This window comes from Heteronotia binoei, chromosome 2, assembly GCF_032191835.1.
Source record: "Heteronotia binoei isolate CCM8104 ecotype False Entrance Well chromosome 2, APGP_CSIRO_Hbin_v1, whole genome shotgun sequence".
Taxonomy (NCBI): Eukaryota; Metazoa; Chordata; class Lepidosauria; order Squamata; family Gekkonidae; genus Heteronotia; species Heteronotia binoei.
In genome coordinates, this window is record NC_083224.1 from 41,999,141 (window position 1) to 42,024,302 (window position 25,162).

Consider the following 25,162-nt stretch of genomic DNA (forward strand, 5'->3'; position numbering starts at 1 on the left):
ACCTCCAGAAATGGGCTGCAGTTGTGCAAAAACCATTCATTCACTTAAATAAGCATCTTCAGGCTGTTTTTCTCCATGGAGGGACACAAATCTTCAAACAAAAGTGGGGATTCAAACTGCAGACTCAAATGGGTAAAGCAGCAAACAAACCAAGCTGAAGATTATAGCTCCCAAAAAATGAGCCAGAGCTCCCATCTTCCCACCAGGGCCAGGGGGTGTCCTGCCTCTGACTCTTATTTCCCACTGCCATTCCTGTGGCCAGCAGAAGACCGTAAGAAAAGCCATGTTGGATTAGGCTAATGGCTCATCTAGTCCAACACTCTGACCGTTTTCGCACATAGCTTACCACGGGGTCACATTCCTGTTCTCTCCGCAGCGTCCGTCGGATTTCCCACTATATGCGCCGAAGTTACAGGAAGTGCCACGACTTTTGCGTAGCAAACGTAAACTGTTAAAACACAGTTTACATTTGCTACACAAAAGCCGCAGTACTTCCTATAACTCCGGCGCAGATAATGGGAAATCCGACAGATGCTGCGGAGAGAACAGGAACGTGACCGCATGGTAAGCTGTGTGCGAAAATGGTATCTGTGTCCCACAGTGGCCAAACACAACTGCCATCAGTGGGACCAGGACTCCGGAAGCCCTCTCACTGTTGCTCCCCGGAGCACCAAGAATACAGAGCATCACTGCCCCAGATATAGTATTCCACATAGCTTGTGGCTAATAGCCGCTGATGGACCTCTGCTCTATGTGTTTATCCATTCCCCTCCTGAAGCTTTCTATGTTTATAGCTGCCACCAATTCCTGGGCATTGAGTTCTATGTGTTTGTTACTCTTTTAAGTGAAGAAGTACTTCCTTTTATAATAATAATTTAAAAATCGCCATTAGGTGATGTCAGTCCACTCTAGAAATCACTGGAAGTCCACTCTAGAAATGTCCACTCTAGAAATCACTGGAAACTTTATCCATGACAGTACCCCCATGTAGCCACCCAATCCTGGAAACTCTACTACAAGTCATATGCTAAGAGCCAAGGGTGAATTGTCTTTGGCTATTACCAAAAAACATGTGCCTCTGACTCTGGCCAACCTAAATACCTGCAGGATGGAAGAGGAGGGAAAAAAGTCTGCCTAGATGTACTTTGGCTGCTACTAGGTTGCTGCTAGCAAGCTGGAGGCTTTTCCCAAGTATATCATTCTTTGTCATTAAACAGCAGATCAAATGCAAGAAATGAACAAATAGAATATTTTTGAATCTGAAAAGAGTTACTAGCCCACAAAATGGTTTAGTTGTCTTAAATCTGAGCTGATCAGTCATTTGGGTTTGAAGGCAACATCAGTTTATTTGCATTAAACAAGCATCAAGCTTATTAAAAGTTATTCTAGTAAAAGAAAACAATAAATTAAAGTTCAGTTATATATGCAAATTAAGCTTCAGTAGAATACCATCAGCCTGCATGAGTTTCCATTGATTAGATCTATGTACATTAGTGTTTATTAATTATATAAATATCAATTGAATGATAGTTTTAAAGTGGGAAAGTAAGGTTGGTGCTGTGCAGGAGTTCTGAAATTTTAGCATCCCATGAGCCCCTGTTTTGATTACAAATTTTAATGGTCCCCAAGCCCTATCCTTCTCTCTGAGACCCAGTTTGTTGTAGTGGCTAAGAGTAATCTGGAGAACTGGGTTTGATTCCCCACTTCTCCGCGTGCAGCTGCTGGGTGACCTTAGGTCAGCCACAGTTCCCTCAGAGCTCTTATCTCAAGAGCAGTTCTCTGAGAGCTCTCTCAGCCCCATCTACTTCATGGGGTGTCTGTTGTGGGGAGAGGAAGGGAAGGAGATTGTAAGCTGCTCTGAGACTCCCAAGTGAAGGGTGTGGTATAAATCCAATATCTTCTCTTATTCTTCTTCGCTCACTGGTGCACAGCACACTGGATGCCTCTTTTTAAAGAATGTGCAGCGTGCTGTACATGACCCATGGGAGCTTTTTATCTTCTTGAATCTCACAGCAATACTGCCTGATCTTTATCAGCTATGTTTTAAAAGCAAGTTAAAGAAGAATGTTTATACTGACTATAAGGTCTCAAAGGACATATGGTTCTCTTGGGCCACAACTCAAAAGGCCCTGAGCAAAGTTTTACACAAGCTTTACACAATCCCATCCCTTGATTAGAAGGGACTTTGCACAGAACTTTCTTTGTGAACTATAGCTTCTAGGTAGGGGTAAACAGGCTAGGGAAGGAGCCTGGAGAAATTCTGAGAGTTATTTAGAGAAATCAGAACTTCTGATATTTGATAGCCACTGGCCATTGCGTTCTTTGGATGCAAAGTGGTGTCTCTCTATGCTGAGACCCTTTCCATTAGAAAACAGACTGAAATCCAGTTCAATTTTATATTGGAACAGACTAAAATGACTGTATTAGGATTGTACCTCCTTGTTGCCATTCACCTTGTTAAGAGTTCCTAGGGCATATCTTCTGGTTAGTGCTACTGTTACCAGGTCCCCCCTGGCCACTGGTGAAGGATTGGGAGGTGGGTAGGGTTGCCAGATCCAGGTTGGGAAACTCCTGGAGCTTTCGGGATGGAACCTGGGGAGGACAGGGACTTCAGTGGGGTACAATGCCATAAAGTCCACCCTCCAAAGCAGCCATATTCTTCAGGGGAGCTGATCTCTGTGGTCTGGAGAACTGTAGTTCTAGGGATCCCCAGGTCCCACCTGGAGGCTGGCATCTCTCAGTGCTGTGGAATGATATGGAAGCAAAGTGACTGCAGGTAGAAACTCTATGAGTTCTTGCCCTTAGAAACGATGAAAAGGGAAGCTGATTCTGGCGCACTTCCCTGAGACAGAGTCCCTGACCCCATTCCTAGAAAACTGAGAGGGCTTCGTTTTCATATCAGCTGAACTGCTGTGATAATGGCTCATCCTTTCTTAATAGAATGGGCACATAGACCCTGTGGAATAATCTTGTAGACCCATATAGAGCCTTGGATGCTAAAGAAATGCTGGTATAGTAATTAGAATGTTGGACACTCATGTTGGATCAGAGAGATCCCAGTTCAAATTCATGTTCAGCCCTGAAGCTCAATAGATGGCTTCAGGCTATTCATTTCCTCTCAGCCAAACCTACCGTACAGCGTCATCATGAAGATGAAAGAGATGAGGAGAGAATTTTGTATGTCACCTTTAGTTCCTTGGAAGAACAGCGAGATAAAATGTAGTTAGATAGCATTTCTTTGTTTTTAGATGGGTGTGTCTCAGCAGGCACCAGCTATATGTTTTAAAAACTTCATTAACTGGGCCATTATTATTTTGGTGCTTGCAACCTAGAACTTTTTTATTTATTTATTGATTTGTATCCCGCCCTTCCCACAAGTGGCTCAGGGCGGCTTCCAGAACTGCATTGTTGAGTCTGCATAAATAAGGTGGAGTATAACCAGGGCTTTTTTTGTAGCAGGAACTCCTTTGCATATTAGACCACACCCCTCTTATGTAGCCAATCCTCCAAGAGCTTACAGGGCTCTTAGTACAAGGCCTACTGTAAGCTCTTGGAGGACTGGCTACATTAGGGTTTGTGTGGCCTAATATGCAAAGGAGTTCCTGCTACAAAAAAAGCCAAACAAACAAAACCATCTCAGTAGATGCAGAATACCGGAGAATGCCTCCTTTAAAAAGGTGCCTGCCAGTATGGATTTGCAAGTGCGGTGCTGGACAATGCCTTCAAGTCTCAGTGGGCTTATGGTAGTCCTCTAGGGATTTCAAGGCAAGAGACAATCAGAGGTGCTTTGCTATTGCCTGCCTTTCTGGAGGAAATCTAGACTTCCTTGGTGGTCTCCCAACCAACTACTAACCAGGGGCCACCCTGCTTGTTTCTGCAGGCTAGCTTGGGCCATGCAGGGCAGATTTTCAAATTCATACATTTAAACAGTCCTTAAAATTCCCCCTCCCAATTAATTGAAAAAATTTGTCTTACCAGTAAAAAGAGCTTTAACTAGTTAATTAATTACTTAGCTATCATTGCAGGCCTGCTGTGCTATACATTTGTGAGTAAAAAGAAGGAAGAACTCTTCTCTTCAAGCTTTCCTGCCAGGCTGGCCGCCAGTGGCTGTTTTTAAAGCTATCCTGGCAGTGAGGCAAGAGGCTTTTTACAATCCTGCACGAACAACTAGAAGAATTATCATAATAGGAAAGGCACTTTCGTCTAGATAGGCTCTGCGGTTGAATATACTGATTGCTCCTTAAAAAGCTGAAATTCAAAGTTTCCTTACCAAGTATGCTTAAAACCCCCCAAAATGTTATGGACCGGAAACACTTAGCCATGCCTTGATTCATGTTTGACTGCTTCTAAAACTGCAGGGTGCTTAAGGTAGGAGCCCAAAGGAGCCAGTAAGCCCTTTTTGTGAGTGGTGAATAATTGCAAGGGGAGCAGGCAACGCAGGAGGTGCCCATGTTCTTGGCAGGGGCACAAGGGACGTAGCTAATGAGGTGTGCAAAAGCCTTGTCACGACAGCTTCTAATGAAGGTGGCTGTCAGCAGTATGCAAGCTTGAAACTGGCAGTAGGTGCGGAAGGCAGGGCTTCACAGTAGGGAGTTCGTAGCCGTCATCCAAGTCCAGGTTACAAAAGTTCTCCACTGCAGTAATGGAGCTACTCCAGGACACTGCATTAATTGAAATGAGGATAGTCTTGGAGACCTGGGGAAACTGGAGGCAGTATGAGCTGCTGCTGTAACACAGCTTGGCTGTTTCTTTTGCATAACAGGAGGTGACCAAGCTGCATTTCTTAGCTTTTTACCGAGTTCAGGTTGAGGGCAGAGGAAGGGTGTGTTGTTGAATAGTTCCTGGCAATATTGGCCAGGGGAAAAAAATTAATTTCTACAAACTTCCATATTTCCTTGAATTCTTTAATGGATCAATAGTCCCATGAAATATTTGGGGGGCCTACAGAAACTACGTGTTCTAGTATAAGCCTGTGTTAATTGCTCTGCGGAATAGACTAGCCCAGTTTTTTCTCTAAGTGGGTTGACTTCAGAAAAAAAAATGGATTGTTGATGGGCAGTTGATGTGTTCAGGTGTTTTCCTTGACTCTGTTTAGCATGTGTATCAGCTGGGTCAGAAGGCAGAGTGACTGCTCATTCCCATCCAAGCAGTGCAGCATAGGAAGCCAGTTGAATTTGCCAAAATACGGGGCTTTTTTTTGAGCAGAAGCGCACAGAAATGCAAATGGCAGTTGGTGAGGATGGAAGACAGAAGAAGAAGAAGATATTGGATTTATATCCTGTCCTCCACTCCAAAGAGTCTCAGAGCGGCTCACAATCTCCTTTACCTTCCTCCCCCACAACAGACACCCTGTGAGGTGGGTGGGGCTGGAGAGGGCTCTCACAGCAGCTGCCCTTTCAAGGACAACCTCTGCCAGAGCTATGGCTGACCCAAGGCCATGCTAGCAGGTGCAAGTGGTGGAGTGGGGAATCAAACCCGGTTCTCCCAGATAAGAGTCCGCACGCTTAACCACTACACCAAACTGGCTCTCCTGTCCAAGTCCTCTTGTTCTGAGGTTATCAGTGATAATCTGTGCATCAGATCTATCATATCCTCAAAAGCTGTGTAGCTGGTAGAATGCTGGCCTTCTGTTCTCTTTAGCTACATGTTGTTAAGATACTCTGAAGTTTGGAGGCTTTGATTTTTTAAAATAATTTCAATGATACACTGATAGCTGGTTTTGCAATTGTAAAAATGTGTCAGAGATGAAAAAAGAACACTATGCTAGGGTTTCAAAAATCATGTAACTGGGTGTCAGGGAAATATCCATTTTCAACTGGAGATTGAAACAGCCAATGGGCATTAGCTGGCAGTGCAGTGCCCAGAGTGGAAAGAGTTGTGTAACAGTTGATCCCTATTCTAGTGAGAAGTCTCCTTGTGCTGTGCCTGAATAGCTAAACCTGTGGCTGAATAGCTAAAATAAAAAAGTTATTTAGCCTCTTAAGCTGATGATTCCTCTGAATGAAGACAAATAATTTCTACTGAGTTTACTGCAGAATGTGTTATTCCCTTTGAAATTTTCAAGGTTTTATTTCTGTCTGTTTAGTGAAGCTCAACTCAAGCTTTTCAGAATTGTGGATCTAAAGCAAGGGTGGCCAAACTATGGCTCGGGAATCACATCTGGCCAAGCTAGCAGCTTGGAGAATGCACACAAAGTTAAAGTGGCTTTAACTTTACACCTCTTCTTCCCTCCCTCCCACCTTCCCCCATCTATTTTCCTTCCTTCCTTCCTTCCTTCCTTCCTTCCTTCCTTCCTTCCTTCCTTCCTTCCTTCCTTCCTTCCACCTACCTACCTACCTACCTACCTACCTACCTACCTACCTAAATTTGCAACTTTCAAACATCTGATGTTTATTCTGTGTGGCTCATGTTAAGCAAGTTTGGCCACCCCTGATCTAAAGCCTGAGATCTGTCTGCTGGAAAGTTCTCCATTAAAAGCCTGCCATGATGCCTGGAGAGCACTTGGTGGAACTATGGCTTGGTCATCTCTTCTACTTTAGGGCTAGATTCAAATCCTATAGCACCTTAGAGACAAGATTTTGGGGGTATAAGCTTTCACGAGTCAAAGCTCCCTTCATCAGATACCTGACTCTCAAAAAGCTAATATCCTGAAAATTTCAGTGGTCTGTCTATGAGGTACTATTGGACTTCAGTCTGGTAGTGATGCTCTGTATTCTTGGTCCTTGAGGGGCCACAGTGGGAGGGCTTCTAGTGTCCTGGCCCCACTGATGGACCCCCTAATGGAGCCTGTGGTTTTTTTGGCCATTGTGTAACACAGAATGTTGGACTGGATGGCCATTGGCCTAATCCAACATGGCTTCTCTTATGTTCTTATGGCTCTTCTACTGTGGATCAACACAGCTCCCCTCCTGAAACTATTGCCTACTTTGGACTTTCCTTCTTACCACGCAAATAGAGTGGACTAAGCATGAGATTGGTATGGTTTGGCAATGAGTAAGAGCCCACTGCTATGTAGCTGCCAGCCTTCTTTCTCTTGGGATTGGGCCCCCTGAAGGGATTGGACCCCTCTTCCTTTCCTCTGTTAGTGCACACAATGGCAGTGGCAGGACTTATCCTAAAGGCATCCTATGATCCTGTGAGTTACTTCTGGCTGCATAGCTTGCGTGATGTCACTATATTGAAGTGTACCCTAGAGTGGAGTGTCACTTCCAGTGATGCAGCCAGAAATGATGTTGCAGTACGTTGTTTGACCCTCCATTTACCTCCACCATCCCATTCAATGCTAGCAGGGGATGGGGGTGTGCAGGCAAGGGGTCTTCCTGCCGGTGGTGGGCAAATGGCAGACTGTTGGCAGATTGGTTTGCCTCTGCCAGCAATCAGAATGTGCTCGCTTGTCTGAGCAGCCATTTCTGCTAAGAGCAGACAGTGTTCCCTGGTTAAGGAGGATGTGAGCATCACCAAAACCTTCTGAGGTGACCAAGGTGTCTGTTCTTTGGAGTGGAAGCAGAAGGAGAAGAACTGCTGCCTCTTGTTCCACTTCCCCTAGAGGCTCTGACTATCCCTAGCACCAATTGCTGCATGCTCAGGCTGGTGAGTAGCAGCATGAATGCATGCAAACAGTGGCAGGCACCAGCCATTGCACCCATTTTTGGCTGGCTGAGAGAGGGAGTTGGGGGTTGAGAGGCACCACATAGCTTCTTGCTGTAGGACCTCCAGACACTGGAACAGGCCCTGTGAGTGGGCACTACATGATGGTCAACAGTTGGCATAGGTGTCCTCAACCATATTGAACCTGTGGGCACTCCTGGAATTATGAGAATAGGAGTGCCATGCACAAAGCGATGATGTCACCTGGAAGTGATGTCATTGTGCAGGGCATGTTATGCCAGGGAAGCTCTAGGATTCACAGTATTCATGCTGTGGCTAATAGCCACTGATGGAGCAGTGGCTGTTAGCTACAGCATATTGTTGGAACTCTTTGTCTGGGGCAGTGATGTTCTGTATTCTTGGTGCTTGGGGAGGCACAGTGGGAGGGCTTCTAGTGTCCTGGCCCCACTGATGGACCTCCTGATGGCCCCTGTTGGGTTTTTTTTGGCCACTGTGTGACACAGAGTGTTGGACTGGATGGGCCATTGACCTGATCCAACATGGCTTCTCTTATGTTTTTATGCTAACTCTATGGTACCCTAGAGTTTTTACTGCAAATCCTAGAGCATCCCCAGCACAATGTGCCCTGTGTGATTTCATCACTTCTGGTTGACATTGTTGCACAGGGCACGTTGTGCAATGATGGGGTTCTTTGGGGGCGGGGATCCCCCAGCAGCCTGCTCCATGCTGGCGGGTTGCAGCCCCCCAAACTAGGGATCCCCTGCCCCTGGCAGGAGCTTGGCAGCCCTATATGGAGTTAACAACAATTGGCTTCTATTTCTTTTCTAAAGCAACAAGCCTCATGTTGACTTTCTCCCATAAGCAACATTCCCCTTACACAGCAGAAACCAAGCTTCTGAGTAACACTGCCATTGCAGGCTGAGGCATCACAAAATTTTAGGAGGTTTCAAACAGGTCTCTTGGATATGGAGCTCCTGGCAGACACAAAGGTGATGCTTCCTGGGCCCTTTTATGACAATTTCTGCTCCAATGAGGTGGTGGATAGCCAAAACTCTTTGCTTTAGGGAAGAAGGAAATGGGTGACAGGAAATAGACTGGTGCATTCCCTAGCACCCATGGGCTATCTACTAAGTAGTTTCACTTTTTGCTTTGGAGGTTCAGATGTATGGGAATCTCTTTTGATTCCCCACTCCTCCACTTGTACCTGCTGGGATGGTCTTGGGTCAGCCATAGCTCTGGCAGAGGTTGTCCTTGAAAGGGCAGCTGGTGTGAGAACCCTCTCAGCCCCACCCACCTCACAGGGTGTCTGTTGTGGGGGAGGAAGGTAAAGGAGATTGTAAGCCGTGGGATAGGTGTCCTCAACCATGTTGAACCTGTGGGCACTCCTGGAATTATGAGAACACTTTGAAAAGTGAAACCATAATATTCTTACTTTCCCTTTCTGTCTGCATAGAAATGTTTATATAAAGAATCTGTTGTGTAACTGTGGAAAAAACCTAAGACATTGCCTTCTTCTTTGCTGACAATCATTTACACGGCTGGAAAATTAACTGAATCACAAGCTGCATATGAAAGTTTGTATCTGAGACCAAAAATGAATGATCTGTGCATTAATCAAGTTGCGGAGTTATTTATTTTCCAAAAGTCACTGCTCCAAGGAGAAGGTGGCTGCCATGACCAAGATGTACTTTGTAGCGAAATGAGCAATGTATGAAGAACCTGCTGAGGAATAGAGTTGCCAGCTCTGGGCTGGGAAATACCTGGAAATTTTTGGGTAGAGCCTGGGAAGGGAGGAGCCCCACTATAGAATCAATCCTGTAAAGCTGCCATTTTCTCCTGGGGAACTGATCTCTGTAGTCTGGAGATCAGTTGTAATCCTGGGAGATCCTCAGGCCCTACCTGGAGATTGGCATCCCTAGAACCGAAGCATGCCATGATGAACCATTTCCCAATACTGAGAAGCAGATATGCATGAAAATATGGATTCCTTGATTTTAAGTTTCTTACTACAAAAAAGAGGCGAGGAAGAGCTTTCACTGATTTGGAGAAGTCAAAGATGGTTGACCACCCTAGGATATAAATTAAATTAGAAATTCAGAAGGTGACCCTCTATTTTTTCCTTCAGGTGCTTTTTGTTATGAAAGAAAGAAGGTGGCAATTGGAAAGAGGGTTTTTCCTGTGTAGGGTTTCCAGCAGACCTGGAGAAAAATGTTCTGTCCCTTCATTAGAGACTTAATGTTTGAAAATAGGCAGTGAAACTTCTCATGTCGTGGAGCTAAAGAATGCCATCATTAAGTGCTATTAAAGGGAAAGAACATTTTTTCCAGGCTAGTTGGTAACACTATTTGTGTGGAGGCATGCAGGCTTCAGAATACCATTTCCAGACAAGTTCTTCAGGCACCTACAGTACTTGATTTTCTTTATTCTCCCAGGCCTTTGGCAGCATCTGATTGCTGTTTTGCATCTGGGGGGGATTAGGTGGGTGAGGTCTTCTCCTGTTGGCTAAGAGTTTCTGTGTTGTTGTAATGGATTGTAGTTTTCATTTGGGCAACTTGTTGCTTTGGAGGCCCCTAGACTAAGTAGACAGGTGCAGAGTAAAATATACAATAAATAAATACAAATAAAGAACTTCTCTTCAGCTCTGGAGAGGAGGCTGGCTATAAACTAATGAACTGAGATACTCTAGGATATTGGTGTGGCAACCTTGAATCTCCATAAAATAAAAATAGAAATACTGGTTGTTTGATTTGTGGGGTTGGTATTAAAATAAGTAAGGTAAAGACAAGAAGATAAGAATTGGAGAGGGTTGTTTTTTTTAAAACATCCCCAAGACCTAACAGTACATAATATTATCTCTTACCTTTGTTTCCTTTCATTTTCTTTCAGGAAGGAAAATGTCTCTATGTAATTCTACTCATGGCTCTTTATTGGTGCACTGAAGCGTTGCCATTGTCCGTGACGGCTCTTCTTCCCATAATTCTCTTTCCTTTCCTGGGGATCCTCCCTGCCAACAAAGTTTGCCCCCAGTATTTTTTAGACACCAATTTCCTCTTCCTGAGTGGCTTGATCATGGCAGCTGCCATTGAAGAGTGGAATCTGCATCGCAGGATTGCTCTGAGGATCCTCATGTTCGTGGGAGTTCAGCCAGCCAGGTGACTGAGGCAGCTACTGAATTTGTTAGCTTGATTTCAAAAGTGAAGAAGAAGAATCTGAGCAAAGTGGACCCATCAAAAGGATCTGTTGACTAGGCCGCACAATTGCTACTATTGGTGTATAGTCAGACTGGCATATGACCCCTTAACATGCCCATATTTAGAGTGTTGGGTTGGGCTGGGAAGATTCAGCACCAGAATTGTCTCTCGGGCACAACTCTTGGTTCTGCTGTTATCACTCCAGATAACATTGGAAGAAGAAGAGATTGGATGTACACCCTGCCCTTCACTCAGAGAAGTTTACAATCTCTTTTCCCCTTCCCCTCCCCACAAAAGACACTCTGTGAGGTTGGTGGAGGTCTCTTTTGAGAACTGCCCTTGAGCAGAACAGCTCTGAGAGAATTTGTGACAGACTCAAGGTCACACCAGCAGGTGCATGTGGAGGAGTGGGGAATCAAACCCAGTTCTCCCAGATTAGAGGCCACGCTCCTAACTGGCTCTCACCAGTTTGGAATCAAGTCGTGCTGGCAATACAGCAGTGGCTAGAGAGCAGGGATAGCTCCCCAGCTGAGAGTCAAGGCCTCAGCCCTCTAAATTTTAAAGGGCCATTATTTTCTATGGGTGTAGATCTGGCCTCCCCAATCTAGAGACCTGGTCTACCTGCATAGAAAGCAATGGTATTTTAAAATTTCCAACAACTCTGTGAGGTAATTTGGGCTTAGAGCATGACTGGCTCAAGCTTTCTCAGTGAGCCCCACGTCTGAGCAGGGATTTGAACTGAGCTTGCTGTGGGGTTGGTCAGACATACTAACTGCTAAATCACATTGGCAAATATGTATTTAAAGTAAATATGTGTCACTGAATCAACACTGTATTAGTGACTCTGGCAGCTGCACAGAAATTGGCAACTCTACACAAGGTTTCAGATTCAAGACTTTCAAGAAAAAGGAGAATACAGATAGACTCTGGCTGTATACATTCTAAATCGGTTGGTAGTGCCTTGATATGGTTTATGCCAATGATACAATGCCCTTTCTCCCTCACCAGTTAACATGGTGCGTGTGTATGGATTCTCACATAGTGTGTGAGAATTACATGAAACAAAGGAGAACACCATGAAAAAAAAATTGCACAAATGATCCACAAAACCATAGCAGGCCATGTTCTGTTGTTAGTGACATTTTCTCTGTAAAACTAAGCCTTTCCAAATAATTGTTTTGTTCTTTTGCGTAATAAATGCACAGTTGTTATTAATTATGGCAATGCTTTTATTGTAAGAGCGTCACATTTCCCTTAGTTCTCAGATTGCAGAACATGTGGTTATAGGGAACATGTGATTTCCCAGTATAGCTTCAATTGGATTTCTAAGCAGTATATGGAATTAGATTGCGTAAATGCTGTTGGATAGAGTCTGTGTGATGATTATTTTTTCCATATCGTTGGATTACTGCTGTTGCTTTTTATGCCCCATAACGGAAAGGTGAATAGCAATTTTTTAAAATAATTAAACGAGGCAAATAAATTACACAAATGGAAGAGAAGAGATTCATGGCCACATTCACTTTCTCTTCCCACATAGTCTGACTCATATTCTTACCCCCTCCCAGTCATGGTACCCTTCTTCCCTCTTACCCACTAATATCTATGCTATGTGGAACAGAATGTGACTTTCTAAATGGTCACATTATCCCGGGTATTCTGGCAGACCCAAAAAACAAAGGAAAAAAAGAATCACTACAATGTTGTAACCAACTCTGGATTCCTGTAAAAAACAGCATAGCTAGGGCTGCCAACTTGGGAGATTTTTAGAGACTGGGGGGTGGTGCCCGGGGGGGGGCGTGTTTCAAGAGGGGAGAGAGATTGAGGGAATGGAGTCCATTCTCAGAATCTTTGCACATGCTCACTCCTGGTGCTAGCACCATGTTTAAATTCTATTTTATTGTTTTTCTTTTCTAATTATTTCTTGGTATGTGTTAGAGGGGAGGGAAGGTAGCATGCTGTAGGCCAGCTTCGTAGCTCTCAGGAGTTAAGTAGGGTCAGTACTTGGAAGAGACACCCCCAAGGAACACTCTGCAGAGAAAGGCAATGGCAAACCACCTCTGTTTCTGACTTGTCTTCCTAGGATTGCCATAAGTCACAATTTGACTGTACTTACAGCCATCCAGGGCTTTTTTCATAGCAGGAACTCATTTACATATTAGGCCACACACCCCTGATGTAGCTGATCCTTCAGGAGTTGATAGAACTCTTAGTACAGAGCCTACTGTAAGCTCCAGGAGGACTGGCTACATCAGGGATGTGTGGCCTAATATACAAATGAGTTCCTGCTACAAAAAAAAGCCCTGCAGCCGTACATATGTATTTGAGCTTGTGTGAATATACTACTCAAGTGTAGGGGTGCTCGCATTAAAAATTGCCAGCAATTGCCTTTTCTCTGCAACCTCTGTGTCTCTGTCTTATACTGAACCAGACCATTGGTTTATCAAACCCAGTGTTTCCTGCTCTGATTGGCAGGAGCTTTCCATGGTCCTAGGCTTTTCACATCACTAGTTTTCTGCTTCTTTTAACTGGAGGTGCTGCTGGGAGTGAACAAGAGATGTCCTCCATGCAAAGTAGATGTGTGGCCACTGAGCCCCAGCCCTTTTTGTTCTCATTTAGTCATTGAAGGCTTCCTCCATCAGTTGTGAAGAGTACATCTGCCCAGAATTGTCAAAAAAAGAAAGATACTGCCAGATATCTCACTACTGTATGTGGACTAGATATGCTGTGACTGATGGTGGACTGGGGGCATGACACGTGTGGGGCCGTATCCAATGTGGTTCAACATAAGCATGAACTGCATTCTGAATCACAATAAGTCTTTTGTTATTGCTGCCTGCCTGGAACTGTGCGAATAGGAGAGAGAGGTCAAGCGCTGATTAGGCCATCATGCATGGCTAGATTCATACAAGTGGAGAGCTACAGAACTGAGTTTGTTTAAATCATGTGAAAAGTTCTTTACTTTTCCCTCTTGACTAGCAGAAGAGGGAAACTGTAGCTACTTCAGCATTGTTGGAATCTGATTAACACTGATCCCAGTTATATTTTAGGGAGTATAGCTAGATTAACACTGATCCCAGTTATATTTTAGAGAGTATAGCTGGAGACAGCTTTGTTCTGATTAATGTTATAAGGCTGAAAAAATACTCCCCCAAACATGGTCTTGTAAATCTCGCTCTCTCTCTCTCCCTCTCCCTCTCTTCCCTTCCTTTTCCCTTTCCTTCAGGCTCATTTTAGGAATGATGTTGACAACTTCCTTCCTGTCTATGTGGCTGAGTAACACAGCCTCAACAGCCATGATGCTACCAATCGCAACAGCAATTCTGAAGAGTCTCTTTGGAGACAGAGAAACCTCTAGCAGGGAGCACGAGGAAAACCAAGGTAAGTCAGATGGGCTTGTTTCAGGGTTCGCTACAAGTGTTGTGACATTTTAATGGCAAAATGGAAGCCTACCAGCAGTTGAGTTCTTGAATGGAAGCCTTGTAACATTCCACTTCTTAAACACCCACAGTGCTGGAACATTACTGTTTCCCAGTATTAAAATAGCAGTTTTCAGTACTTGCCTTTAAAATGTCCCATTAAAATTGGTCCATTAGAAGTAGTACAGAATTGGAGAGCCCCTCCACCACACCACAAGCCCACTGCAAGCTGAGCTCACAATTCCACCAAAGTTCAAAGCAGTTCTAATGGGCTTCATGTTGGCTACCTTTCCCCAGTCCACCTTTCCCAAAGAAATATTTTCCAAACAAATGTAAAGGGGGAGGGAGTCTGTAGGAGGGAGAGCTAGCTGACAACAGTTGAGGCCTTATGAGTCTAATTCAAAGCTTGGATGATCAGGCCTCAAAGGTGGGGCCATTGCCAATGGCAACCTCATGTCCTCAGCCAAAACGGAGGGGGGGGGTGTTTATGAAATCTCAGGCTGTATAAGTTTGGTAATACAGTGCTGAGTTGGCGGTATAGCAACAGGGTTCTCTTATGAGCGAAGAGAACTTTGCAATGTGTAATCAATAAGCTCTTTTTTCTGCTGCTTTCCTCAATCACATGCGCCATGCATAGGGATCATGTATGGACTTTCAGCCAGAGTTTGTGAAATGTCATGTCAGGACGAAGTAGATTTTGTAAATTCAGAAAATGAGATGTGGTACTTAGAAACAATAGCGTTTCTTCTTTCCCTAATTCCAACTGTTTTGAGAGGTGGTTATGCAGTGGAAAAGGAATGCATAGTCTAATGGATACTGTGTTCTTTTTCCATGTGGCACCGGGAAGGAGGCAGAATAGTCAGGGAACTTGCCCAAGGGTGAACAATAGGGAAAGAAGGGCCATTTTACATAGAAGGAAATTTCCTGGTTGTCTGCTGTCCCTGGGGGCTACTGGTAGCCAGGAGCAAATGAAACCAGCAACTTTGGCTCAGATTCTTCATGACCAATGATGACTGGCATCAACCCACCATTTTCCTTCTCCTGAAGTACCCCTAATTTGCAAGATGAGACAGTGGATGAGCCAGTTCCCATGGTAGCCTGAGTGGTCATTTTGTGATGGCTTGTAGCACAAGATGGTCCACTTAGCTTGGCTTGCTCAAAGGCCCTTTTAACTTCCCATTCTGCCCCTGTTAAATAGTGAGTTTGATGCAGTGAAGTTCAACACTGGTCATGCTTTATTGATACTATATACTAAAAGGCAACATGGCAGGGCCGAGACCCCTCTTATAAAACATGCAACGAACTGCCCCTCAGAGTCCCATACCAAATCATTGCGGTCAAGTTTTGTGCCCAACTGCTAATTGGTTTAAGCTTGGAATTCAAATCCATCAAGGTAGACTTCGGTTTCCCATGGTCACTGAGAGGCGTGCGAGGCTGTCACGAAGCCTCAAATTCAGTACACAACAGCCCCCCTGCCCACATATACACAGACACATAAAACAAGAACTCAAGTGCATTCTAACTAAATGTTAGACTGGCTTTTCTGGTGAAAATCAAAGATATTCAGAAAAGTCATTGGCTTTTCAGCTTGAATGAGAAAAAAGTCTAAATACATAGCAGTCATTTAAATCTTGCATAATGAATGACAATATTTCTAGGCACCTGGGAGGGGTATTCACTAATTATAAAGCAGGAGGCAGTTTTTCTGAAGACTATGGCACATGGGTTAGAATCCTAATTTCTATATTATGTTAATGATCTTTGTTCTCTGCCTCTCCAGCATTTTTCTGTGACTTTACTTCCATGTTAAAATTGCAAATTCAACAGTACTAACACCTCAAGAGGAGGGGGACAGAAGCAGGAGTGGAATTCTAGCAGGAGCTCCTTTGCATATTAGGCCACACCCCCCTGATGTAGCCAGTCCTCCAAGAGCTTACAAAAAAAGAGCCTTGTAAGCTCATGAAGGATTGGCTACACCAGAGAGGTGTGGCCTAATATGCAAAGGAGCTCCTGCTAGAATTCCACCCCTGGATAGAAGTAAATAATAGCTATGATTAAGCCTTAGTTGCACTTAATTGTACTTAGGGGAGGAGCCTTGGCTTAGTGATAGATTGTCTGCTTTGCATGAAGAACATCCCAAGTCCCCAGCATCTCCAGGTGAGAGTGTCAGGTAGCATGACGTGAAAGTCCTCTTCCTCTGATTCTGGAGAGCTGCCAATCAGAGTGGACAATACTGACCTTAATAGACCAGGAGTCTGACTTAGTATTAAGCAGCTTCATGTGTTCACATGTATTCAAGGGTTGACTCCTGCCAGCTTTTCCATTGGTGAAAAATGGAGGTGGAGGTTTCCTCGAATCACCAAAAAAAGGCTATGCCATGGATCATTGATCTTCATGGATGAAAGCTATGTAGTGTAGAAGCTATAGAAAGGAAGGGAATTGGGTTAGATTCAGCAAAAACAACAATGCGTGGAACAAATCCAGTGAATTGGATTGAGCAAAAATATAGCCCATGTGCTCATATAAACAGAGTATCTATGAGCAGCTAGTTACACAACAAGGATAGATGGGATTACACATCCCATTGTACTTCATAATAGGCATCCAATCCAAAGATCATTTCTCTGCAATCTGAAGAACTGAATAATCAATGCTTCTCAAGCAGCACTCAGAAAGCATCATTTCTCTTGTTGCCATTTGTAAGAGAAAGTGAACTTTGAATCTTAAAAGCTGAAACCCTGGAAGTGTTTTGCTGGTTGCTACTAGAAGATGGTGAATGATATTCTAGCAGTCCAGTTCTCAACACAGTTATAACTTTCTAAATCGATTGAAGTCAGTGGCTTAGATGGGTTTAACTCCTTAGTAATGCAGCATAAAGCAGCCGTGAAAAATGGCTCACAATAGTTTTATGGCACTAAGGGAGCATATGGCAGCCAGTTTGGTGTAGTGGTTAAGTGTGCAGACTCTCATCTGGGAGAACTGTGTTTGATTCCCCACTCCTCCACATGCACCTGCTGATGTGACCTTGAGTCAGTCACAGTTCTTTCAGAGCTGTTCTGCTCAAGGGCAGTTCTGGGAGACTTCTCTCAGCTCCACCTACCTCACACGGTGTCTGTTGTGGGGAGGGGAAGGGAAAAGAGATTGTAAGCTGCTCTGAGGCTCCAGGTAGTAAAGGGTGGGGTATAAATCCAGTCTTTTCTTCTTCATCATCATATTTCACCTAGGTAATTTCTGGCAACATTTCAGCCTAGGAATTTACTTTATTTTATATGATAAATCATTTACCAAGCACAAGCATCTTTTCTTTCTTCCCTAAATTAGGACGTTTCATAATTTTGTTTTGCATCTCATTATCCATAAGTCTGAAATCAATTTTTACATTGCAATTCAGTGTTATCTGTTGCAAATTTCAACCCTGATGAGCTGCACGTGTAATTTAAAGCAAGGTCTTCTGGTTTCTTTCTGACAAATATGGGAAGGATGGATGTGAAAAGAAGAGCACATCAAGAAATGCTGGCAAAACCAGGAGTGGCTTTCTGCTCCTTGTCTTTCCCCTGCCTATGAATGCTAAGTGTATTAGATTCAAGTACTGTGAATGGAATGACAATTACAGAATGGGACTTCCCGTTATAGTCCCTGAAGTCTTTTAGATTTTGTTCCTGGTGGGTGTGTGCATGGAGGGGGGAGGGGAGTCTGCAGTAGAAAAGGGATTTGGTAGAAATTATTTCACCTCCACTAATTGAAGTTCTATACTGCTAGTGTAAATGGCGTCACATGGGTCAATTCAGATCAAACTCAAATATCTGTAAGATCTGACAAAATTTGAGTTCCAACAAAAGACCAACAAAGTTTTGTTCAAAATATAAACTTCTGTTTGTTCGCACACTTCTTCAGATACAGTGAAGTCCACACATATAGGTAGAGGGTGAGCAGCAAATTAGCATAAACATAATAAATGGTGTTTAAGAGATGCAAGGACCAAACTGGAATAACAAGCTTAGTTTATATGGTTACCATTTGTACAAGTCAATTTCCATTAAATGCTCCATGACAATCATACACAGCTTCGGTCTTCTCCTCTTCCTCTGTGTGCTGTTCCTGCAGAGCTCATGGAGAAGGAGCTTTAGCTCCTCTCCCTCCTCACTGTTATCCTGAATGTAAATGGTCCAAGGAAAGAACTGATTGCCCCATTGCAAAAGGCTGCAATGGGCCCAAATAACTCTTCCCCAGACCACTTGTAATAATAGTAAGGGATATGGAGAGCTAACACTCCCATGATTTTATCTGGAGCAGGAACCACCCATGTGGGAAGAGAAGAGAACATATATGCCATTTATCACCATGATACAGGGTCTCTCACCTGTGAACTCATATCTCATGGAAACTAACCATGAGCCCAAGGAGGGAAGCTGCTTCATTTCCCCAAACATCGAGTAAGGATACATGTGCATGCTTTGCCCCCTTCTCTTAAGTCTCACCACCACTTTTTGTGGAATAACCACTTTGTCCCCTAAACAGATCAATCTGGTATTACACAAAACCATGGAAGCCTAGGTTGTGTGGTTAAATAGACTTTTAAATCACTTCAGAAACCAGGCAAATATTTTGAAATAAAGATTGTAAGTTTTGGCTGGTATTCAAAGGTCTAAGCATGCATTTTCAGGATTCCTTTTCCAGTGGCAGACCCATGAAAAGCTACCTTGGAAGGTCAGAAGGTCTTTTGAAGAAGCATTCTATTAAGTGGGAGGGGCTGCTACTGCAAGGTAGCATTGGTGGTGCCCTTGTATATGGGAGAAGGGCTTTGCACTTCCATGTGGACTTTTCTGGGTGTAGCCACTACAAGCTATGGTTATATACCACCTTAAATGTTTTCACAGGCAATAGTCTGTATAAAACCTAAGACTTGAATGATGTCAATACGTTAGAGAAAAGGGAGACCAACTTGGTTGCCAGTGAATTTGTGTTCTTCCTTCCTCTGTTTGCCAATTTATTATTGGATTCATGGAAGTGAACCTCATTTGTGTTACTTCACTGAGCACTGCACTGATGAATAAGTGAAATATAACACATGACACTACAAAAGTCAGTGGAGCATTGAGCAGTGTACACTTACATGCCTTTTACAGTAGGATGAACAAGTCCATAGACTTTGACCATGATGTACCTTTCTTGTGATTTCCTAACATGGAAATGGATAAGAATAGGCAACATTCTCATAGGGAAATCTTGGGTCCAAATAGTATTCATTCCAAACAAGAGGACATTCCAGTGTTTAGTGATCCCAAACACAGTTTATGGGAAATGAAACTCACCAATATACTGCATTCAAGAGAAAATGATAATTAAAAAAAACTAATTACCTATGAATTCATTAAACTGCCTTACAATGAGTCAGATCATTGGTCTAACGTAGAGGTGGCCAAACTGGGGCTCAGGAGCTACATGTGGCTCTTTCAAAATTAATGTATGGCTCTTGAACCCTCACTCCTGGCAGCTTGAAGAGTGCATTTAAAGTTAAATTTGTTTTCTTTCCACCTTTCCTTCCTTGCAGCTCTCAAACATCTGATGTTTGTTCCATGTGGCAAGTTTGGCCACCTGTGGACTAACAAGTTCAGTATTGTCCACTCTGACTGGCAATGGTATTCCAGGATTTCAGGAAGAGAACTTTCACTACTACTTGACCCTTTTAATTGGACATGCCAGGGATTGAACTTTTACATTCAAAGTAGATGTTCAACTCCAAGCTGCAGTGCTGCCCCTTAAAATACACCCCCCCAAATCATTCAAATGCCAAGTATACGTTCAAATGCTATAAACAATAAAAAATGGCAACTCTAAATATTCCATTCTCGGCATACTAAAAACTCACAACACTTCTGTAAAAACTGGAAATTCAGCATAACCAGGGCTTTTTTTTTTTTTTGTAGAAAAAGCCCAGCAGGAGCTTATTTGCATATTAGGCCACATCACCTGCCCTGAGAGCACAGGGTTGCCACGTGGTGGGTTGGGTCAGCCAGGGCCCTGGACAACCCAGGGGGGAGTTCTCACTCCCGTGGGCTCTGGCAGAAAACAAGCTCTAAGCATAACAACATGTGACAAGGGTATCTCCTTAGAGGGGCAAAAGAGAATGGGGATACAAGAATGGGGATAATAGAATCCTGGAGTCAGACCATTCATATGTCTGTATATACAGTCAAACAGGAACATGTGCCACCACAACCAAATGGTTACAAAAACATTAGGATTGATGTGTAGGTGCATCCTTTTGACATTACAACTGGTTAGGATTGTGGGCTTGGTACCTCAGCCTTATTTCTAGCAGTCCCTCTTAATTGTATAGGCAGGCCTCCGGTGCATATTGTGTTCCTCAGACACTAGATACTTTTCAGTTAATTGAAAGACATTGGCTTTGCATGTGTGACAGTGAAGAGACACGCACTTCACCTTAGTGAAAGAAAAAGACACGACAGAACCAGAAACAAACCATAGTTTTGGGGAACAAATACAGAAGAACCTGCCTACATGGAGTCAGACTATTGGTCCATCAAAGTCAGTATTGTCAACTAAGACTGCCAGCATTTCTTCAGGGACTCAGAGGTCTTTTACATCACCTGGTACCTGAAATCTTTTAACTGGAGATGCCAGGGACTGAACCTAAGACCTTCTGCATGGAAGCAGATGCTCTACCACCGAGTTATGGGTTCTCCTCAGATTCCTTTGTGGTAAATTGACTTGTTCTGTTTCATAAGTAGCTGTGAAAAATTGATAAACGTTGGTGTTTGCCTGTGAATGTAAGTCCTGGATTCATTTTTTTGGATATCTAAAAATGCTGAGATATACTGGTGAATGTTGAAAGCTGGTTAAAAGTGATCCATCAACATTCGTTGGCACATGCCTGTAAAATGAGAACATGCGTATCATCTTAAGAAGTCCACAGAATTATATTTCCTCATTTTTGGACCAGGATGAATGAAGGCTCACAATGCCTCAGGTATTCAGACATTCAAAGAATTTGTCAGAGATTATCAGCAAGTAAGGCGGGTTTATGTGTCAAGCATGTGGTTTATATTCAGTATTAAGTTTTAAGTATTGTTCTTTCCTTTAGATTTCCTTTCCCTGTAACTGCATATCAAAGCTACATAACCCCCCTCTGTTCTCACCTCCCTTTTCCTTTTCCCACCTTTGAGCAGCAAATGTAGGAATGCCATGCTTTGATGATAGGCGCCTCCCGAAAAGGCTTTCCATGCAGTAACTATCAACTGTAACAAGAATGCATGAGACCGAGGGAAATTTCAATCGCAGAGATAGCAAGTTGCATATTTGTAGTAATTCACCTGTCCTTGTTATGTCTTTAAACTATCTCTTCTATATGCTTTGATGTAACCCTTAAAGCTTCATGCCATACAGTAACTTGTATCACTTTCAGGGTGTTCCACCTTGAAGCAACAATGGATTATCAATAAACAGAGACTTTGTATTAAACAATTACTTGGTTATCTGAAACTTCCATGCTTGACATTATGGCTCAGTGTTTAAAATATAGCTCAATCTTGTCAGATCTCAGAAGCTAAGCAGGGTCAGTACTTAGATGGGAAACCACCAAAGAAGACTCTGCAGAAGAAGGCAATGGCAAACCACCTCTCCTTTTCACTTGCCTTGAAAGCCTCTTGCTGGGGTTGCCATAAGATGGTGTGACTTGGTGGCCCTTTACACACACATACATTTTGAGTACAGAAGCCCCTACATTTAATCTTTTGTATTATCAGGGGGAAAGTTCATAAATAGCAGGTGCTGGGGAAAACCCTTCTCTGCCAGAGACTCTGGAGAGCTCTTGCCAGCCAGGATGGATTGTACTGAGCAAGATTGATCACTAAGCTGATAGTATAAAGGCAGCTTCATATCTGCAGATTTCAAATACACTTACCTCTCGCTGCTTGTGCAGTTACTTGTTTACTTGCAGTTGAGTGAACTGATTTCATTGTACCTCAGGTGATATTTTAATTATTCCCAAAATTTGGAATGCAACATTATTTTAAGCAAAGATGGTATCTCCCATTTTATAGATATGGTCTAGGAAGCATTTTTTGTATTTCAGAGTTCTTTTCAATGCTTTCTCTTCCAGTTCCCATGCAGCATAATAAACTTCACACGGTGTCGACTGAGATGCAGCTTCTCACCAATGTTGATGAGTAAGTTATCATTACTGGTTGTATTGGAGGGTTCATTTATTTACTGTATTTCTAGTTCTCACTCAGACTCAAGGTGGATTACTCAAAGTCAGTGCAATCGGTAAGGTGAAACATCTAATAAGCAATGTAACAGGATTAGGACTACTGAAATCTGAAACAAAGCATAACATATCATCATGCATTTAAACAAGGCAGAAAATTGTATTACAGGAATGGAAAACTCTGCAGTGAGGGCAGGATAATGCAAACAGATAAAGCACAAGTCATATAGTTCACAGTCCTGTTCCTTTTATAAAAGTGCCTTCTTGAACCATTTCATTATAATATAGCTCTATTACCTTTATTTAAAAGCCCTCTTGAACAATTCTGTTTTACATAGGGTTTTTGCACTAGAAAGATCTTTATTTAAAATTGCAAAATTACAATAAATGTAACATTACAACCTGAGCACATAATATTCACTTGGGATTCACAAAAATATAATGCAGAATAATATATAAAAAAATTGCATGTTTGCAATGCAATTTCCAAAAAGTTGTAGAAAAAATTATAGAAGAACTTTTAGAAGGAAGGTCAAGTGTAATACCATTAATGAGAGATACTCCTCCTGTGTAACTGTTTTGTAACAAGATGAAGAGCCAATGTTCCATCCAAGTTTTTGGAAAGGCAAAAGCATGTTAGCTTTCCTGGCCACCTCAGCCAGGCTATTCCACAAAGTTGGGGGTGGGATGTACAGGCAGGCAGACTTGCATAGTTGAAGGGAAAATATTCTTCCCCAAGATCTGGAGGGTGAAACTGAGGCTGTTTTTATTTTAAAATATTATTTTAATCAACTTCTATGCTGCCTTTCTGCCTCAGGCATCCATTCCACCAATTTTAAACATATCTGTGAGTATGCTCTATCAAGCACAATGGAATTTATGGACAAACGTTCCAAGACATGTGTATAGGCTTGAGTTGTATGAGCATTTGCAGTTGATTCTAACATTTTTTTTTTTTAACTTTGAGATGTTTCACTTGTGTTATGCAAGATAGAAAGCAGAAGAGAACCATTTTTAATTCAGGTATCCTGTTGATAATATTTGGTAGAAAAGGGACAGGAAATGAACAGGGGGTCTATACATTTTATATTTACACAAAACAAGCTGATTTAAGCCTTACATGTGAAACACTATAAGGCAGAGTAAGTGCTGCCTGTTAGAACAGACATCTAAACAAAAGTCATTCAATGGGCCTGGTTTGGATTCTATCGCTTTCAGACCCTGAGTAGTGTAGCTTTACAGAAAATCCCTTGTCGGTATTTTTGACAAAAGCACAGTGGAAGTTTCATCCCTGAAAGCAAAAGCAAACCAAATTTTAAAAAAGAAAAGAAAAAGTACCCACAAAAGGAAACAAGTTTCATGAATTGTCTTTTGGAATGTTTTAAAGAAATGACTTGACGGAGAAGAAGGATGTGACCATTGACGTTTCCTCAGACTTAAGGAAGGAAGAAGAATACAAGACTAACATTTGGAAAGGTTTCCTCATTTCCATCCCTTACTCTGCCAGTATTGGTGGGACAGCAACACTGACTGGAACAGCACCAAATCTCCTTCTTTTGGGGCAGCTAAAGAGGTATGGGGGAAGGGACTGATGTAATGGCACTGCCAAGAGTAGGAGTTGCCAAAGTGTGACTCAGGAACTGCACATGGCATTTAATTGCTAAAAATGTGGTGCCTGGGCAGTGTGGACAAAGATTACTTTGGTAATTAATATGTTGTAGGGATTTGGCAGGGAATTTGATTTTTGCCTGTTTTGCATTCCTTTTGAGAGTGGAGGAAGTGACAATGACAGCCTCAGCGTGACCTGTGGCTGGGGGTTGGGATAAGGTAGTTCCCGGAGGGCTATTGGAGGGAAGGTGGAACAGTGGTAGGTAGAGCTGGAAGTACTGCTTTGAATGAATGAATGAACTTTATTACAGTCATAGACCAATATAAAAACTATAACACATCATATAAAACCCTCCTACAATACCTAAGATAGTATAAAATACCCTCCTAAAAAAACATAAAATACAATAAAATACAATAAAATACATAAACATTTCCCCACCTATACAATCCAAGATAACTAAAATATAATTGAACCAATTTTAAAATTCAAGTCAGTTCCAAAGTACTGCTTTAGAACGGTTTTTGGTGAAGTGGCTGTAGGGTTCTTATATGTGGTTCAAGGCCAGGCCAACCATTCTCTCTGGCAGTTTTCAAGTTCTGCATGCAATGGAGCACACAAATGAGTCTTGAGCTCTTGTGCATTCTTTAAATAGCTGTAGTGCATCATGTGTGATCCAGAATGCACATGTATATATATATCTACATATGTGTATGAATGTGTACACATTTGTGTGTGTGTGTGTGTACACATTGGGTTGGATCCTGTTTAAAACCTCTGCTGAATGAAGGCATTTCCATCACTGAAGTCATTTCTCCACTTTCTCCTTCTGCTGCAGCCCAAAATGGCCCCTAGGGAGTTGGAGATCTGCTGCAAGAGGGGGGAATGGACATAAAAATCACCACTTCCATCAGTGGAAATTTTTGCTGGATCTAACCCATTGTGAATACAAGGTGTGTGTGTATACATATACAAGGGGCTTTCTGAATATAGAGGTAATTTATGCCAGAATACTGTGTAAATCAGCCATTAGAAGTTTTGGCTACTCTTGGGATGTTTTATATTAGGATATTCCAGGTATTCATATCTGGATTTTTTTGTATGC

General features: G+C 42.7%; 1 protein-coding gene across 2 annotated transcripts in view; it reads left to right on the forward strand.

Annotated features, from left to right (window-relative positions):
* SLC13A3 (solute carrier family 13 member 3) overlaps positions 1-25,162 on the forward strand; it is a 64,781-nt gene that overhangs the window by 15,210 nt on the left and 24,409 nt on the right. For both annotated transcript variants that reach the window (XM_060230855.1, XM_060230856.1), the window contains exons 2-5: positions 10,495-10,760; positions 14,026-14,180; positions 22,341-22,407; positions 23,836-24,021. In XM_060230855.1, coding sequence (XP_060086838.1) covers positions 10,495-10,760; positions 14,026-14,180; positions 22,341-22,407; positions 23,836-24,021 — 674 coding nt within the window. The remainder of the gene's footprint in view (positions 1-10,494; positions 10,761-14,025; positions 14,181-22,340; positions 22,408-23,835; positions 24,022-25,162) is intronic.